The sequence below is a fragment of the Mobula birostris genome, chromosome 9 (genome assembly GCF_030028105.1).
Source record: "Mobula birostris isolate sMobBir1 chromosome 9, sMobBir1.hap1, whole genome shotgun sequence".
NCBI lineage: Eukaryota > Metazoa > Chordata > Chondrichthyes > Myliobatiformes > Myliobatidae > Mobula > Mobula birostris.
In genome coordinates, this window is record NC_092378.1 from 39099066 (window position 1) to 39118178 (window position 19113).

The window sequence follows — 19113 nt, forward strand, 5'->3', positions numbered from 1 at the left end:
AGTTAAAAATTTACAGGAAATTGTTCTTCAACATGTTAATCTTATTCAAATTTGATGGTCTGTCCTGTCCTAGCAGTTGAGGGTGCAATCACCTCCACATCAGTTTGTGATCCAGCTGGTCATCCAGAACAGTTGTAAAGGAGTGCTGTGTCATCAGATATGCAGTCTTTAAGTGAGACACTAAAGTAATTTATATTGCAAGTCTTTCTTATAGCTAGCTGCAGTTTGGAAGTGGTGACAAACATTGGGCAAGTGTTCTGCATTTTTAGTGGCCATTCTATAAACACGCCAAGCATTTCAGTTGGAGAACATACTGCAGATGCTGTATATCTGAGAGGAAAAAGTGCTGGAAATATTCAGCAGGCCAGGCAGCATCAGTAGAGAAAGAAACTGTTCACATTTCCGATCAATGATTTTGTGGAAGGTCATCAACCCAAAATGTTAACGACTCTCTCTTCAGCATTACCTATTTTTATGTAAGCATGCTCATAAATACCACCATTCAGCTGCTTGCCTCAGTTTATCACTTAACAAAATAATGAAAACTACAGTAAACTCCTTAAACCTACATTCACTGTCATTAGAGTGTGACAACATAAAATCCAGTAAGAGTGGGAGAAGGGACTAAGAAAATGGAATATAGTCTAGCTTAAGTGTGGGGTTATGTTCTTTGGTAGGAAGAATAAAAGATAACTTTATTTTCCCCTTTCGGGGTGCTTTTGAAGACCCTGACCTGGAGTTACACGCTGACTTCAGTTCCGTGTGGGAATGGGACGTGCTCTCAGGGTTCCATAACTGGCCATTGTTCAGCACATCAAGGGCTTGGCCTGACAGTCCGGCTCAAATTCAGAAGCTTTATCCTTAAGAAAGATAACTGAAAATGCGGTAGTCAAACATACTTTAAGGATTTGGATACAATTTAGAAAACACTTTGGTTTATTGAGATTCTCCCTTTCTAGACCCATTTTTTAAAAATATTTTTTTAAGCCTTCTATGACTGATGTAGACTTTAAACAATGGGAAAGATTGGGCATTACATGCTTCCGGGATCTGTTTGTGGGAGGAAGTCTTTCTTCGTTTGAACAATTGCCAACTAAATATAGTTTACCAAAAATCCATTTTTTTCAGTACTTACAAATTAGAGATTTTCTGCGATCTCAATTATATACATTTCCTAATAGACCTGATAAGAACATATTAGATGAAATTTTTAATATGAAACCATTCTATAATCGTTCAATATCCAATATTTATATGTTGTTGTGAATGAGAAATGATTCTTTAGACAAGATTAAAAATCTTTGGGAACAAGATTTACAGACCTCAATTTCTGAAGAAACTTGGAATGAGATTTCTAAATTGGTTAATACTTCATCGCTATGTGCTCATCATTCCCTCCTACAATTTAAATTGGTTCATAGGGCTTATATGACCAAGGATAAGTTATCTCATTTTTATAGGGATATATCTCCCTACTGTGATAGGTGTAACAATGGAGAAGCTTCATTTATTCATATGTTTTGGACGTGCCCAAGTCTTGGAAAATTTTGGAAAGAAGTATTCCAAACTTTTTCTGTACTCTTTAAAGTAAATTTTTGGTATTGTTGGGAGGAAAGATACCATTTTGAGGACGTCTGATCTGCACATTCTGGCTTTTATCTCTCTTATGGCTAGGAGGGTGCTTTTGTTTAAATGGAAGGATGCTGTTCCGCCTAATCATGCCCCCATGGTTACGGGATGTTATGGCGTGCCTAAATTTAGAAAAGATTCGTTGTTCAATTTTTGAATCTAACCAAGATTTTCAAAATTTGTGGGGGCCGTTTTTTTAATTATTTTCATAATCTTTGACTTCTTGTTAAAGTACACAAGTTGGTTATTAGTATATTTTATTATCTGATAAGTTTTTTTTTCCCCAAACAGCTTCGACTATGGTAGTGGGTGTAGATCCTTTTTTTTAAAAAATAAAATTGTTTATATTCTAATATACAAATTAATCTAATCCATATGAATATAGAGTAAGGAGTTCGTCAATGTGATTCAATATACTGTGTCTGGTATTATATTTCTTTTGTTTTATAATATGTATTCTCTTAAACTCTGTGTTCTTCTATATAGAAATCAATTAAAAATATTGGAAAAAGGAAAAGAAAGAAGCTTAGGTCTTTGGAGATGAGTGGATCGAGGGTCGGTGTTACGGCAGGAGACCCGTGTGTTGTTGGGGGAAGGCAGGATATCTGCTGTGCGCCCAAAGACCTGAGATCTTTGCGATCTTCAGGCACAGAGCTCGGAAAAAGCGACGTAACAGACTTTTAACATCGTAAACCAGAGAGTTGTTTGTTATGTCTCCCCGCTCACTGGTGAAAAACGGAGAGAGAGAGAATCTACGGTATGTCGTATGCCAGATGAAACGCAAAGTCTTTGGGGTAACTGCAAGTCTGTGTCTTTACTGTTGCTTTGTTCACACTGTGTGCTCGGTGGTAGTACCAATGCTTGCTTTTTTTTGCCGGTGGGGGGGGTGGGGTGGGGAGGGAGGATTGTTGCTCGCTGCCACTTACGTGCGAGAGGGAGGGGAGCTGGGGGGGGGAGAACTCTGGGGTTGTTATATTTATCTGTCATTCATTCTTTGGGGCACTTCTCTGTTTTCCTGGATGTTTGTGAAGAAAAAGCATTTCAGGATGTACGTCGTATACATCTTTCTGACATTAAGTTGCACCTTTGAACATCCCTTTAAAACTGAGATGAGGAAGAATTTCCTTAGCTTGAGGGTGGTGAATCTGTTGTCACAGAGGGCTGTGCAGACCAAGTCATGAGTATATTAACGGCAGAGATTGGTAGGTTCTTGATTAGTAAGGGGGATTAAGGGTAATGAGAAGGCAGTAGGATAGGGTTGAAAAGGAATGGCCACAACTGAATGGAGGAGCAGACCCAATGGGTCAAATGGCTTAAATTCTGCTCCTATATACTCTGAGCTGATGCTCTAAATGCAAAATTTACTAGAGTCTTCATTTGCTATCTCAAAGATCAAAAGTTCAAAGTAGATTTATCATCAAAGTGCATATATGTTGCCATATAGAGCCCTACAATTCATTTTCTTACAGGCATACTCAATAAATCCATAACAGAATCATAGCTATAATAGAATCAATTAAAGACCGCACCAACTTCAATGTTCAACCAGTGTGCAAAAGACAGCAAACTTTACAAAAACAAGCAAATAAACAAACATAAATTAATAAATAAATAAATAGGCAGTAAATATCAAGAACACGGATGAATAGTCCTTGAAAGTGAATCCATCGGTTGTGGGAACATTTCAATGATGAGGCAAGTGAAGTGGAGTCCTTTGGTTCAAGAGCTTGATGGGTTGAGTGGTAGTAAATGTTCCTGAACCTGGTGGTGTGAATCCTGATGCTCCTGTACCTTCTTCCTGATGGCAGCAGGGAGCAAAGAGCGTAACTTGGGTGGTGGGGGTCCCTGATGATGGATTCTGCTTTCCTGCAACAACACTTCGTATAGATGTGCTCAATGGTAGGGAAGGCTTTACCTGTGATGGACTAAGCCATATCCACTCTTCTTTGTAGCATTTTCCATTCGTGTTTCCATACCAGGTCGTGATGCAATCAGTCAAACTCTCCACTGCACATCTATAGAAGTCTGTCAAAATTTTAGATGTCATGCCGAAAATTCACTCACTCCTTAGGAAGTAGAGGCTGCAGTCCTTCCTTCAAAATTGCACTTTTGTGCTGGGCCTAGGACAGGTCTTTTGAAATTATTTCACCAAGGAATTTAAAGTTGCTGACCCTCTAATCTTTTGACCCTCTGATTTGTTCTGGCTCGTGGACCTCTAGTTTCCTCCTCCTGAAGTCTATAATCAGCTCCTTGGGCTTGCTGGCATTGAGCAAGAGGTTGTTGTTATGGCACCACACAGCCAGGTTTTCAATCTTCCTTCTATAAGCTGATATGTCACCATCTTTGACTTGGCCTACAACAGTGGTGTATTAGCAAACTTGAATACAGCATTAGAACTGTGCATAGCCACACAGTCATAAATATGAAGTGAGTAGAGCAGGGGGATAAGCTCACAGCCTTGTGGTGCACCTGTGCTGATGGAGATCGTGGCGGAGATGTTGTTACCTATCCAAACGGACAGGGGTCTGCAGGTGAGGAAATCTAGAATCCAATTGCACAAGAAGGTACTGGGTCCAAGCACTTGAAGCTTATTGATTAGTTTTGAGAGGATTACGGTATCGAAAGCCAAGCTGTAGTCAATACAGAGAATCCAGATGTATGCATCTTTGCCATCCTGATGTTCTAGGGTCGACTGAAAATGAATGAAAATGGATATCTGTGGTTGACTTGTTACTCTGGTATGCAAACCGGAGTGGATCCAAGTCACTTCTCAGACATTTGATATGTTACATCACAGTGGATGTAAATGCTACTCTGGGTGATAGTCATCGAGGCAGGCAGGTTACCAAGTTATTCTTAGGCACCGGTATTAGCGAAGTCTGCTTAAAGCAGGTGCCAAAGCAAGAAGTTAAAAGATCTTGGTGAACACACCAGCCAGTTGATCAGCACAGGTGATTAATACTTGGCCAGGTACCCCGTTTGGGCCAGGTGCTTTTCGTGAGTTCACCCTGCTGAAGACTGCTCACATGTTGGCCTCAGAAACAAAAATCACAGGATCATCAGTGGCTGTGGGAGCTTGTGATGGTTCCTCCATATTTTGGCAGTCAAAGCAAATATAGAAAACATTACCAGTTAAGACAGAACCTGCTCACTTACCAACAGTCATTTCAATGTCAGTGTCTTTAGTGAAATACTGCAAGGCAGGCCCAGACACATACCCAGCTCCAAGCAACAGCACTCTCCCTTTTGGACTCATTGTCCTGATTTCAGCAGACTCCCTACAAAGACGGATACAGTAAAGCTGCAGACTGTGAAACAACTCAAACAATATTATATAAAAATATGAATATTGCTCAAATTAATAAACTTTAAAATAACAATCAAATGTTGTTTCAAATGTTAACAAACACTGCCGCACCAACAAGATTCATTAGATTATATACGGAGATTAGTACATACTTAATGCTGTTCAGGCAGTTGCTAATTTAATACAACTATTTCTGCCCTCCAGTCTGATCACTCATAGTGACTCATGTCCTTGGATTACAAAAAAAAACATTCACTCATTCTGCATGTTCCCTCTAACTTCTATGACCAGTGTGTGCAAAAATTGTGGCCTGCGCAATTTTTGCCCAGTGTCAACATGTGCACATTGAATAATTTCTTCAATAAAGACAGTGCAAATAATCCACTTCTAAAATATGCAGGCAAATCATTGCAAAATTCCACAGTGCCAACACCGTCTGCACCAGAAGCCAGAAAAGGTAATGTGATTGTGTACAATCGTGAAATATACTGAACATGCCAACGAGGTGGAAGGTGACTACCTTTTGTGCACATTTTAAATTCCTTTGTGTTCAAATAGCAAAAGATGTGTGCATGCGAACACCATAGGACCAGAAGACATAGGAACAGAATTAGGCCATTCAGCCCATCGAGTCTGCTTCACCATTCCATCATGGCTGATCTGGGATCCACGCAACTGCATCCACCTGCCTGTTCGCCATATCCTTTGATGCTCTGACCGATCAGGAAATGATCAACTTCCGCCTTAAATATACCCACAGATTTGGCCTCCACCGCAGTCTGTGGCAGAGCATTCCACAGATTCACTACTCTCTGGCTAAAAAAAATCCTCCTTACCTCTGTTCTAAAAGTTCACCACTCAATTTTGAGGCTGTGCCCTCTAGTTCTGGATGCCCCAACCAAAGGAAACACCCTCTCCTGTCCTTTCAACATTTGTTAGTCCTTTTAATTGGATCCCCCCCAATCTTTTAAATTCTAGTGAGTACAGACCCAAAGCCTCCAAACGCTCCTCATATATTAACGTTTTCATTCCTGGAATCAACCTCGTGAACCTCCTGTGGACCCTTTCTATCCTTTCTGAGATACGGGAACACCTTAGAGGGAAAATTGGCTACTGTGCTGGAAACCTGTCACAAGGCCCTTCCCCCTTACTTCACACTCAGTTGTCAGCTTCCTTCCAGCGCTATAATTAATCCATTTACAAAGCACAACACCAGACAAGCAGATTGACCCACAAACTGAGCAGCAAAGTTATTACACACGCTACCTGAAACTCTCCTTCCAGAAGTGAAATGGGAATTTACGCCAAGTATTACCTTCAGTTAATTATTGTCTTGATATCAAAATTGTTACTATGTGGTTCAAAGAAATTAAAGTTTAACCTGTGCTTCAGGGGTAATGTTCAGTTCCAAACAGACATTTCCCCTCAACCATTCAGTTCACGAATCAAGCAACACTACAACTACTTTAATCACTTAGTGCTAAAATGGACTTGGTTTTCTTCATTCTACATGTGTTCTTTTTTGTAGGAGTTATTTATGATTAAAGTTTTTTCTTTGAATGGTGCTTATATGACACTATATGCTTGTGATGCTCTGCAAGTAAATTTCTCATTGCACCTGTGCATACATGTACTTGTATACATGTGACAATATACTCGATTTTGACCTTGCTTTTGCAAAACACCATCCTTCTGATGAGCCATGTGATTAAGTGGCTGGCAAAACTAATGATAAAGATTGAGCGACAGTTTTCAGGACCTGATAAAAGGTCTCGGCCCAAACTACTGACTGATCATTTCACTCTATAGATGCTGTCTGGCCTGATGAGTTCCTCCAGCATTTTGTTCAAGATTTCCAGCATCTGCAGAATGTCTTAGGTCTCCATTTTTTCTGATTAGTGCACTATTGGCTATGTTGCTAGGAAAGAGCAATCCCTTCGCAACGCTGACCAATTCCTATTCATGTTCTAACCAAAGCCAACCCTAGACCTAGTGGTGTGATAATAGACCTTGCACTACTTTGTATTGTCATTTGGTAAGGAAGAGGGGAAAAACAGAACAAGCCCTACCCAGGAAACAGCAATAAAAACAGTGGTTTTCCTGCCTCATTGGTTCTCAAAACTGTCGGAAATATTGAATAATCCTGAAGGTCTCTCATCATCAAACAAATGTAACGTATTCTTTTGGAAATGCTGCCATCTCCCAGCAAATTCAGACTCTTTCCAGAGTGGGGACTAAGTGCACCAAGTAAAGGACAGAAATCTCAAGGAAGCATTGCCCCAAATTTGAGGTGTGGACTCACAAGAGATGCTCCAGCTCCAGTATGCTTCATACTCTACCTTTCTTCCTCCAGCAGACCTCATTATCTTCTGTCCTTTGATGCTTCCGCCTATCACCTCCCAGTTTCTGGCACGTTTCCCATTCTGCCTCGTCCTCAACTCGATCCACCTATCACTTGTATTCCTCATATTACTCATATACATCACTTCATATTCCACCTTGATAGTTTACAACCTGACATGAACATCAATTTCTATTACACGTGGTAACCACTCCCACCTGTAGCCCCAAGCAACACGCACAAAATGCTGGTGGAACTCAGCAAGTCAGAGAGCATCTGCTGAGATGAATAAATATCGACGCTTCATCAGGATAGCTCTGGGTTTTCTTATCCCACCAGCCCCATCGTGTTACTTATTTCCTCTCCCCCACCCTCTCTACCTCTCCATCACTCACTTTCCTTCTCCCAGATCCCCTTCCCACTTCCTTCTCTTTATGCCATGGTCCACATATTCCATCTTCCTCAGCCCCCTGTCACCTTCACTTATCACCTCCCAACTTCTATCATTCCACTCTCCCCTTCCCCCACCTTCCATCATCTCTTCCTCCACCTGGATCCTCCTAACACACTATCTCCTGAACCAACCTTTATCCTCTTCTGGCCGGCTCCCCCTCCTTTTCTTTCCAACCCTGATAAAGGGCCTCAACCCAAAACATCAATTCCTTTTCCCTCCATAGATGCCACCTGACCCACCGAGTTCCTCCAGTATTCTGTGTGTTGCTCCTGGGTTCCAGCATCTGCAGTTTTTCTTGTATTTCCATCTATCTCTTGCTCCACCACTTCTCTCTACATTTTTTAAAAATTATTATTCCATCTCCTCTCAGTACAGATGAAGAGTCTTGACCTGTCCATTTCCCTCCTGAGATTCTATTTTTCCAGCTTTTGGTGTTGCTCCAGATTCCAGTGTCTGAAGTCTCTTGTGTCTTCAAACTCCAGAGGAAAATGGTCAATTCATAACTCTACCTTAAAAGACCCTATATAATTTCTCATGGTGTGCCCTAATAGTAGCTTTACAAAAACTGATAGGCTTCTACTAAGACTACTTAAAACTACAGAGAAAGTTAATTACATTATGGTATTTTTGGAAGCGTTTTGCAATCAAAAATTGATTCTTACTTCCTCATCCAGAGCAAAACTTGACAACGATTTTCTCTCATAAAAAATAACAGTGCTTCCTGAATTCAATCAGTTCCCGAAACCTTTACAAGATCTCCAGATCAGCTGCAAATGGGATGTCGTTCTCCATGCAAAAGCACTTTTTCAAGCGTCGCCAGGGAACTTGGATCACAGAGCAATGCAATCACGAAGATGACACACCAGTGGCTCTATTGCATTCAGAGTTTGAGGAGATTTGGTATGTCACCTAAGACAAACAGATTTTATAGATGTCCCGTGAAGAGCGTTCTGACTGGCTGCATCACCATCCGGTAGGGAGATTGCACGAGGCTGCAGAGGGTTGAAAACTCAACCAGCTTCATCACTGGCACAACTCTCTCCACCCTCTAGGGCATCCTCAAAAGAAGGTGCCTCAAAGTGGCGGCATCCATTATTAAGGATGCTCATGAATAGGATTAGCCCCCTTTTGGTCAATCCCATTAGAGAGGTGGGGCAGGAGCCTAAAGACCCATATTCAATAATTTAGGGACAGCTCCATCCTCATCGCCATCAGATTTCTATACAGTCCATGATCACTTCCTCATTATTCCTTTTTTTATTCCAATATTTATTTTTGTAAGCTATAGATTTTTATGCATTTTCTGTAACAAAAAAATCTGAAGTTTTTGAAATTTCAGATCATATGCTAATGATAATTAATCGGATTCTGATTACATTATCATGGGAATACCTGCCACTTGGCTGCTCTAAGATATCACGTCCCATTCAGCATTAGACCAAAAGGTCTCTATTCCAAGGAAATTACAAATGTTGCATCCCCTACCCCAGAATGAAATGACCTTCCATCACGCTTCAACCTCTATCTCAGGCACTTGCTGGTTCCGCTCCTTTCTTTGCTGACGCTCATATGGTGCAATAAATCTCAAATTCCCCTTATCCCTCTATTAACTAGTTTTTCACACCTGAACCCCACAAGCCACATTACCAGTCTTGCCCATCCCTTCTAATCCAACATCTCCAGCCCAGCATCAGCTTTAACTTTTTCCCACACCCTCCTCCCCCACCTACACATCACTGACGACCCTTCTCCACTAAATGCTGGGCTCTGCTGCTCTCCCTCCTACAACCAGCCTCATTCCGTCAGTGTTTGCTGCTCTCGCATTTTAATACACACTAACAAGTGCACTCAAATGCTCTGGACAAAGTGTGCTCTCGAGTGGTTAAATTTCAAAATTTAATCTACGCAACAAACAGAGTAGCCATTGCTTCTAGAGTGGCTCTTAATGCTATTCTCATGATGACTTTACTTTACTTTATACTTTATTGTCACCAAACAATTGATACTAGAATGTACAATCATCACAGTGATATTTGATTCTGCACTTCCCACTCCCTGGATTACAAATATTAAATATTAAAAATAGTAAAAATGAGTAAATATTAAAAACTTAAATTATAAATCATAAATAGAAAATTAAAAAATGGAAAGTAAGGTAGTGCAAAAAAACCGAGAGGCAGTTCTGGATATTTGGAGGGTACGGCCCAGATCCGGGTCAGGATCTGTTCAGTAGTCTTATCACAGTTGGAAAGAAGCTGTTCCCAAGTCTGGCCGTACGAAGCTCCTGAGCCTTCTCCCGGTGGGAAGAGGGATGAAAAGTGTGTTGGCTGGGTGGGTCGTGTCCTTGATTATCCTGGCAGCACTGCTCAGGCAGCGTGCGGTGTAAAGTGAGTCCAAGGACAGAAGATTGGTTTGTGTGATGTGCTGTGCCGTGTTCACGATCTTCTGCAGCTTCTTTCGGTCTTGGACAAGACAACTTCCATACCAGGTTGTGATGCACCCCAGAAGAATGCTTTCTACAGTGCATCTATAAAAATTAGTGAGGGTTTTAGGAGACAGGCCAAATTTCTTTAGTTTCCTCAGGAAGTAAAGGCGCTGGTGAGCCTTCTTGGCAGTGGACTCTGCTTGGTTGGACCAAGTCAGGTCATTTATGATATTGACCCCGAGGAACTTAAAGCTTTTGACCTGTTCCACTTGCGCACCACCGATGTTAATTGGGTCGTGCGGTCCGCTACTCCTTCTGAAGTCAACAACCAATTCCTTCGTCTTGCTGACGTTGAGGATAGTTTATTGTCTTCCCACCATGCCATCAGGTTCTTAATTTCCTCTCTGTACTCAAACTCATCACTATCCAAGATACGGCCTACAATTGTTGTGTCATCAGCAAACTTATATATTGAGCTTGATGGAAACTTGGCTACACAATCATGGGTGTACAGTGAGTACAGCAGAGGGCTGAGTACACAGCCTTGTGGGGCACCGGTGCTCAGAGTGATTGTAGAGGAGAGCTTGTCCCCTATTTTTACAGCCTGGGACCTGTCTGTGAGGGAGTTGAAGATCCAACTGCAGATCTGAGTGCTAAGGCTCAGGTTCCGGAGCTTAGGAATCAGTTTATTTGGAACGATGGTATTAAAGGCAGAGCTGTAGTCAATGAAAAGGAGTCTTACGTATGCATCTTTATTCTCCAGGGGTTCTAAGGAGGAATGTAGGGCCAGAGAGATGGCATCTGCCGTTGACCTGTTGCTCCGGTAGGCGAATTGCAAAGCGTCAAGATTGACCGGTAGACTATGATTGATGCGTGCCATAACCAATCTCTTGAAGCACTTCATAGCAATTGATGTCAGAGCCACAGGTCGACAGTCATTCAGGCATGCCACCTTGCTCTTCTTCAGCACTGGGGTTATCGTTGCCTTCTTAAAACACGAGGAGATCTTAGACTGAAGCAAGGAGCAGTTGAAGATGTCAGCAAACACTCCAGCTAGCTCGCTTGCACAGGCCCGGAGAACCCGTCCTGGGACGCCATCTGGACCCATCGCCTTCCTTGGATTTATCTTCAGGAAGGCCCTTCTAACGTCCTCCTTGGTGATGATGAATCTCGATGCCACCAAGTCCGCTTCATCCGGGGGGAGCTGAACGCTCCTCTTCTGTTCGAATCTTGCGTAGAATACACACTGCTTTGCATTCTCTGCAAATTTTATTCAGATTTATCATGTTGCATATGAGCAACTTCATAATATCCAATATTGCTAGTACTTCAGTTTAGTCAGACCCTGCAGTTATGGAGCAGAGCTCCTATGGGGGAGTTGAGGAGGGGAAGGAATTCAAGCCCCATAGAGAGGCAGAGACATTTATGGACGTTGAGTAGAGGAAACATCCAGCCTTTCCCCTTAGCCAATTCTGACTTTGCAGTTAAATTTATCGTTGTGACATGCAAATGTTAGCAGGCACTGAATTAGATTTAAACCAGAGAACCTCAACGTGGAAAAGTCTAATACATTACTTGTGAAAAGGCTTTAAACGAACTATTCTGATCTCATTTTTAAAATAATACAATGCCAGCATCATTAAAAGAAAAAAATATTGATTATTTAGTGACAAAATAATTGAATTGCTTAGATAGAGATAAGGGAGTTATTCTCAGGAATGAACGGTCGAATGCCAAATATACAATATTTTAAAAATTTGAGCATCGGACACAAAGGTTACCAATATACACTCCTGTTCTAAGTGCAATGAGCAGAGATGATCTCAAACCCAGTACAGGAAAGGGTGATGGATACAGAATCAGTTACATTTTTCAAAAGGAAATTGATTAGGAATGAGGGAAAATAACTTGCTGCGCTTCATGGAAGGATCAGGGGAGTGGAATTTATGGATAGCTCCAGCAACATAATAGTAAAGGATTGAATGGTCTTTGCATTTTAGCCACTGTATAGTTTTGCAATTGCATTCATGTTAAAGATACATCACAAAATATAACTTTCAACTGCTCAGAACAAAAAGTTATGGTTCTACTTTGGAGCATGAGAAAATTGTCAAATTTAGTACACAGATCAACTGCGCATGGTGTGTTGATATTGAAAAGTACAACCTCGATTTTGTGATGAAAATTCCATCTTATTTCAATTTTTTTAAAACAACAAGATACTGTTACAATAATAACAATAAACCAAAAGAAGCAGCAAAAGACGGACCACAAAAGACAGAAGTGGAACTCTCAGAACGGGAAACTCCAGGTTGTATTTACTGAAGTTACGAATCATACAGGACAGCTGTATTCACATGCCAGTGATCTTTGCTTGAAGTGAGTATGTTATGGTCACACTCTGACAATAATCGCAGGACAATCCAAACTCACTGAGTTGATTAACTTAGTAACACATAATGCCTTGGCTCATCTACGAGCAATGATCACACAGAGGGCACACACCACCAGCATCGAAAACAGTTTAATAATTTGTAAATTAGCCTGATTTAAACTTCACTGAAATATTAATATTTTTAGGTTAGCAGTTTCTGACTAGAGGAGCTCAGTTATGCATTTAACACATTGTACAGTGAACAGCTGAAACTAGAGGGGTATACCTGTTTGCTCTCAGCTTCTGTATGTATTTGAACTTCGGAGTCAAAGAACCATTAGACGCAATTACAGCCTAGAACAAAATTGACATTGAAATAGGCACATGCATTACATGTGACAGAAGTTGCATCAGCCTATAAAACTTAAATGTTTCTAAATGTGAAGGATGAAATTATACTTACATTCCGGACAACTGGAGAGAAACTACTCTCTTTTTCAAAGGGCTGTGTAGCATCTGACGCCAGCTATAAAGCGAGACAGAAAGATATGGAAACATTCCTTTTCTGTGTACATTGTTAAAGCCCAGAACACAAGGCAATGATTTTTTTCAATGGGCTCTGATCCAGCTGCAAACATTGCCTCAAATATAATCAGTAATGAAAGCACAACCCACTTCAGTAAAGGTCAGTCGATATGATACCAAGCATCCTACACCAAATTAAATGTATGAATTTGCTCTCCTGTTTGCAAGCAAAAAGCACTTTGTCTAGCTCGAAAAAACCTTACTGAAGCTTCTTTGCAGAACTAGAGAATGTCAAACCAGTCCAAAAGTCAACACACAGACTATCACAGTCTTTTGTATGCTAGTCAAAAATAAATTAATAGTTATTGCTATTTCATTCATTACGGCAATGGCTTCCACACAGTTTGAGAAAATTGCTGCTGGAAACAACCTACCTTTTAACAATAAGCTGTTTGGCACAAGAACAAACAATTGCCTAAAGCTACCTCACTGCAACAACTAACTGTATTGCCTACTAGAAGTTCAACACACTACAAAAATAGAAGCCCAGTTAAAGGGTGCAACAAACTTATCAGAAAGGGGCTTTGAAATGGTGGATACAGCCAAAAAAAATTACATGTTGCACATTAATTTTGAAATGTTGGATTTTGTTTAACACTCTTTTGCCTATTTAATACTCAGGTAACATATTTATTTGTGAAAAGCAATTATCTGTAAAGAAATACAAAAGACCAGTAAGAATTTCTACAAGCATAACAAATAAGAAGAGAGCTATCTATCAATAAGGTTATTAGTTTTCCCAAAGGATGAGACTGGGGAATAAATAAGGTGTTGCTGCTGCCTTCATAGCAGAAGACAATGAATACATTGCAAGACTAGTAAAAATCTCGAAGCAAAAGGGTGGTAGAACATTAAGTAATAATATATTATTATAGAAATAAGAAAGAACTGAAGGCAGATAAGCTCCCTGGACTAGATGGCCAGAACGCTCTGGTTTGAAAAGAAATGGCTATAGATACCGTGATACATTGGCCGTGATCTTCAGAAAATCCTTCTATTTTACAACTATCCCGGGCAACAGGATTCAAATACAACACCCCTGTCCAAGAAAGAGGCAAACAGACCCCAGAAATCTATAAGCCAGTTAGCTCATCTATCATTGGTAAAATGGTGGAATCCATGAAGGAAGCAACAGGATTTTTAGAAAACCACAATAAAACTATGCTGATTCTGTTTGATTGCTTGACAAGGAATGAGTGTGTGACAAGTATAGTGTTCTTTGGAGAATAGAGAAAGGCAGAAATGGGCAGACATAGTGTATCAATAAGGTGCCACATCAGAAGTTAATGCACAAGGTACGACTGCATGCCATTGGGTGGCAATATAGGACAGAGTAGTCTGTTAGTTAGCACAGCTAACTAACAAAAACAAAAGATTCAGGATAAAAATGTCACTTTCAGATTAGCAAACCATAGTTAGTAAGGTACCACAAGGATCAGTACTAAGAATTAGCTATTTATGGTTTATATTAATGACCGAGGTGAAGGAACTGAAGAGGGCATGGAGTAAAGAACAAGGGTAAGCACACTGTTACAGAGAGTCGAGCTATTGAGTCATAATGCTATGCTTCAGTTCTGATCTCCCACTGCTAACTGTGTGGAGTTTGCATGTCTTTCCTGCGACTGGTGTGTTTGCACTGAGTGCTCACGTGCCAAAGGTATGTAGATTGGTAGGTTAATTGGCCAGGATAAATTGCCTCTATTGTATCGGGAGGCAATTCCGTCTGGAGGAGTTGCTAACTCAAACGAGAAAGTGAGTGGAGAATGGGAAAGGTCAGAGCCTGCATGAACTCGATGGGCTGAAATAGCCTCCTTCTGAAAAGGAATACAAAAAAAATATGTATTTTAGATTTGATAGATGGAAATCCAAACTGCATGGTAAGTGCAGGGAAGATTCAACTAGATAATATTGGTTAAGAGTATGGTTAATAATGCAACAATATAATGGGAGGAAATGTAAGGTTACCCATGTTGGTAGGAAGATTAGAAAAGCAGAACATTGTTTATATGAGGGTTACTTTAGGGTGATACAGTAGAGAAATCTGCAAGTCTTCATACGTCAGAGACAATGATAGCATTCAGGCACAACACAACAAGTAATTAAGGCAGGAAATAAATTAATTACAAAAACATAGCTAAAGGCTGGCTACTAAGGCTACGTAGTAGTGTTTAAGACTATAAGGCTACAAGATATAGGAGCTGAATTGGGCCATTTGGCCCATCAAGGCTGCTCTGCCATTTCAGCATGGCGGATCCAATTTTCTTTTCAGCCCCAAGCTCCTGCCTTCTCCCTGTATCCCTTCATACCCAGACCAATCAAGAATCTATCAAATTCTGCCTTAAGTATACATAAAGACTTGGCCTCCATAACTACCTTTGGCAAAGAATTCCACAAATTCAGCACACTCTGGCTAAAGAAATTCCTCATCTCCATTCTAAAAGGACGCCCCTCTGTTTTGAGGCTGTGTCCTCTAGTGTTAGGTCCTCTCCACATCCACTCTATTAAGGCCTTTCACCATTCGATAGGTTTCAATCAGGTTACCCCTCAGTGTTCTGAATTGTAGTGAATACAGACCCAGAGCCATCAGACACTTTTCATCTGACAAGTCATCTAACCTGGAATGATGTTCATGAACCTCCTTTGAATCTTCTCCAGTTTCAGCACATCCTTTCTCAGATAAGGGGCCTAAACCTGCTCACAATACTCCAAGTGAGGCCTCACCAGTGCGTTATAAAGTTTTATAAATGGCAAGTCTTGCTGAACCTGAACTACTGTTCATACTTATTGTCTCCTTGTTTTGTAGGGAAGGAGGGTGTTGGATGAATTACTTCCACTGTATACATTTCACAAAAGATTCACAAAGTTGTCCCCTTTATTGCAGGAAACATCTCAGGCCGAAAGGTTGTGTGGGTTGAGCCCATACTTACTGGAGTTCAACGAACTAGGAAGAAACATACAAGATACACAGGTGTTGAATAAAGTGGATAATGAGAGTGTATTTCCCCTTGTGGAGATATCGAGTACTAGAGTGTATGATTTCAGGGTAGCAGGCCGTCTAATGAAGATGAAACCTGGATGAATTTATTCCCCTAGAGAATTATGATTCTTTGTATGTTTCTATATCAGGGTTATGAGGACTGGCTATGCATCCGAGTTGAAGATATGAAGAACAGGTTGAGGTTAAGATCAGACTGGCCCGAATTGTTATTTAATGACAGAGCAAGCTTAACAGACCATGTGACCTACCCTGTCTCTTACCTACTTGTGTTGTTATGTTCTGGCTCCTCTATGCATGTAGAATACACACCCACCAGACAGTGATGTCAAATGGTATATAATGAACCCCTGGAATCATTTATACAAACAAGGCTGCTGGAGGATTAAAGTCTGCCTGACATTGATTGAAGGAGGCCAGACGTTCTCTGTTCCACTACCAGCGAGTTCAGGAAGTCCACTGTTCTCTAGGTAGTTATTTACCTTGTATTTGCTCCTTTCCCCAACAGACACAAGGTTTCCACTCTGTGAGGCGAATGTCATCAGCACCACTGCTTAGGAATCTGACCACAAACAGATCAGGTTCCTCCATGCTCCAATAGAAATGGTGCTAATTAGTGTGAATTTGTCTAGATTACATTAAGTGGAAAAATATGGCATTAAAGTCCTAACAACAGGCATCTCCTATTTGACTTTTCCAAACAGTAATTGAAGGAACATTGTTAAAAATCAAAAGAGTAGAACAAAGGTAGAGAGGGGAAAAATACCAAATGATATGACAGGGTATCATCTCCAGGTTCCAATCTTACCATCTCCCATAAATATGGGCAAAGCTTGTCTCCAAAATATTCTGTAGCCTCTATTGGAAGCTGTGCAGGCAGATTGTCAATTGAACACATCAAGATTCCTTTGCCTTCCAAGCTGTAATACAGAGAATTACAAATATACTAGCAAGGCTAAGTTTGCCATGGAACAGATCTTGCTTCATTGCACATATTTGGGCTCATTTTGCAACACAGGTACTTGGTTTAGGAGCTTTATCCCTCACAAATGTTCAACATGTAAATGCAGGACTACTGACTGTTATTTTTTGTCCTTTGACTTCATGTGCAGGCAGTATGTTCCTTTGAGGGAAATGGTTTGAACTACTAGATCCCGTGGACATTTAGATCACATTATCCTTTTATGCATCTCTTTCTCTCCCCACCACTCTCGCCCCACCCCCAACTAAGATGCTGCTTAAAACTTACTGCTTTGCCAATGCTTTTGTCATCTACATTTTTCTTTCTTCATTTGTACTGGTAACCAATTTTGTACGAATGCATTCCAATAAGTTTTATAATATTAAAATGTTTTGTGTAAATTGTAGACCACTGATAACTGAATATTATTCATACTGAGAAACACAAATGATTATTCTTATAAATTCTCACATGCATACAGTATGTGTGGCTGGTTTACAGAACTATCAAAGGAGGAACGCTCTATTTCTTGGTTTAAGCGCAACTCTACAAGGAAACTTTTTTAAAGAACTTAATTGAGAACTGCCTGTGCATTTTAATTGTATCAAACACCAAAACGAAATAGCAATCATTCAAAGAAGATATTTATGGAGATTTGCTGGAGAAATAACTTTAAAATGTAGAAAGGCCTACCTGTCATGTATGGTTTGCCTTTCTGCATCATACATACAAAATGGCATATCAATGCTGGTGCACTGGGTCATAAACTCAATAGAGCCACCTGTGTCAGCAGAAATGTCACAGATTGCCAAAAATCTAGAAAACACAATGCAAAACCTCAGATTATAGCATGCTCATTTGTGGACCTGCTGTGCAGTTTCCTTACTTGGTTAGTTAGACTCCATCAACTGAGGCCGTTAGTAAATTTAAATGCACAACAGACATCACATGCTCCCCAGGGGTCTAGTCCTTCATTTGGTAACATTGCCTATGCAAAACAGAGTCAGAGATCTCAAGAGAGCTGGGCTACTCTGACCCAGTTAAACAGAAATTCCTCTGAAAGATTATTTTTGAATGCACATATATATGTAATTATTAATTACTCAGGCCTCTGCTAGCAGCTACTCCACTGCCCTGGATCCAGGTTATTCAAAGCTTTCAGGGCTCAAATGCAGTTTACAAACATCCCACCTTGTAAAAACTCATTTCAGGGAGGTAGCACCACCATTTCAGGGAGGTAGCACCCCCTCCCCCCCGCAACCCCATATCCACCCCCCGCCCCACCGTCAACCTCCAAGGTGTATGTAATACTTTGTTTAGTGATTTTGTCTAATCTGTTAACCAAGTTGGGTATATGCAGAAAATGTGACATTAAAATATGTACTTATATTATATTATATTATCATGTTTATTCTATTACAACTTTAAGCAAGTCTACAGGGAGTTTGACCTCATCAAGTAGGACATCAATAGCGTAGCTCCTTAGCAGCTAGCCAGCTAGTTTAAATAACGTTAGCTATGTTAATGAATGAATGACACCTGTTAAACTCACCTCAACATGTCTTTTACATTTTAACCCACCATGGGCAATAGAAAAGTCACTGTTGCAAACAGTGCAGCGAGCAACACAGTCATTATTTTTGGGGTCGAATGTAAACCCTGCCCACAGAGAAAACTGATAGGTCTACTTAGCAGGGGTCCACAATCGTTTTTACACAGCAGACCGGTTTAATATTGACAACAGTCTTGCGGACCGGCCGACCGGAGGCGGGGGTGCTAATCACAACCGGAATATAGGTGTTAAGTCAATCGCATTATAACATTTTAAGTAACGTATGGATATTAAACACACAGCGCATATTTTCCCCGTATGAACATATAAAATCATTGCAACACACCAATATCGCTGAATCAGTGCGAGCCTTGGGCTTGTTTTCCTGCAACAAGACGGTCCCATCGAGGGGTGAGGGGAGACAGCGATACTCGAAGGAGGTTCCTTATATCCAGTCTATTCCACAATTTAGTTTTTGTTGCATTCATTG

The 19113-nt window shown here is 40.7% G+C and overlaps 1 protein-coding gene across 2 annotated transcripts in view; it reads right to left on the reverse strand.

The window, feature by feature from the left end:
• aass (aminoadipate-semialdehyde synthase) overlaps nt 1-19113 on the reverse strand; it is an 83458-nt gene that overhangs the window by 28886 nt on the left and 35459 nt on the right. For both annotated transcript variants that reach the window (XM_072267868.1, XM_072267869.1), the window contains exons 10-14: nt 17765-17887; nt 16919-17030; nt 12994-13056; nt 12817-12884; nt 4786-4907 (exon numbers count right to left, since the gene is read on the reverse strand). In XM_072267868.1, the coding sequence (XP_072123969.1) occupies nt 4786-4907; nt 12817-12884; nt 12994-13056; nt 16919-17030; nt 17765-17887 (488 nt within the window). The remainder of the gene's footprint in view (nt 1-4785; nt 4908-12816; nt 12885-12993; nt 13057-16918; nt 17031-17764; nt 17888-19113) is intronic.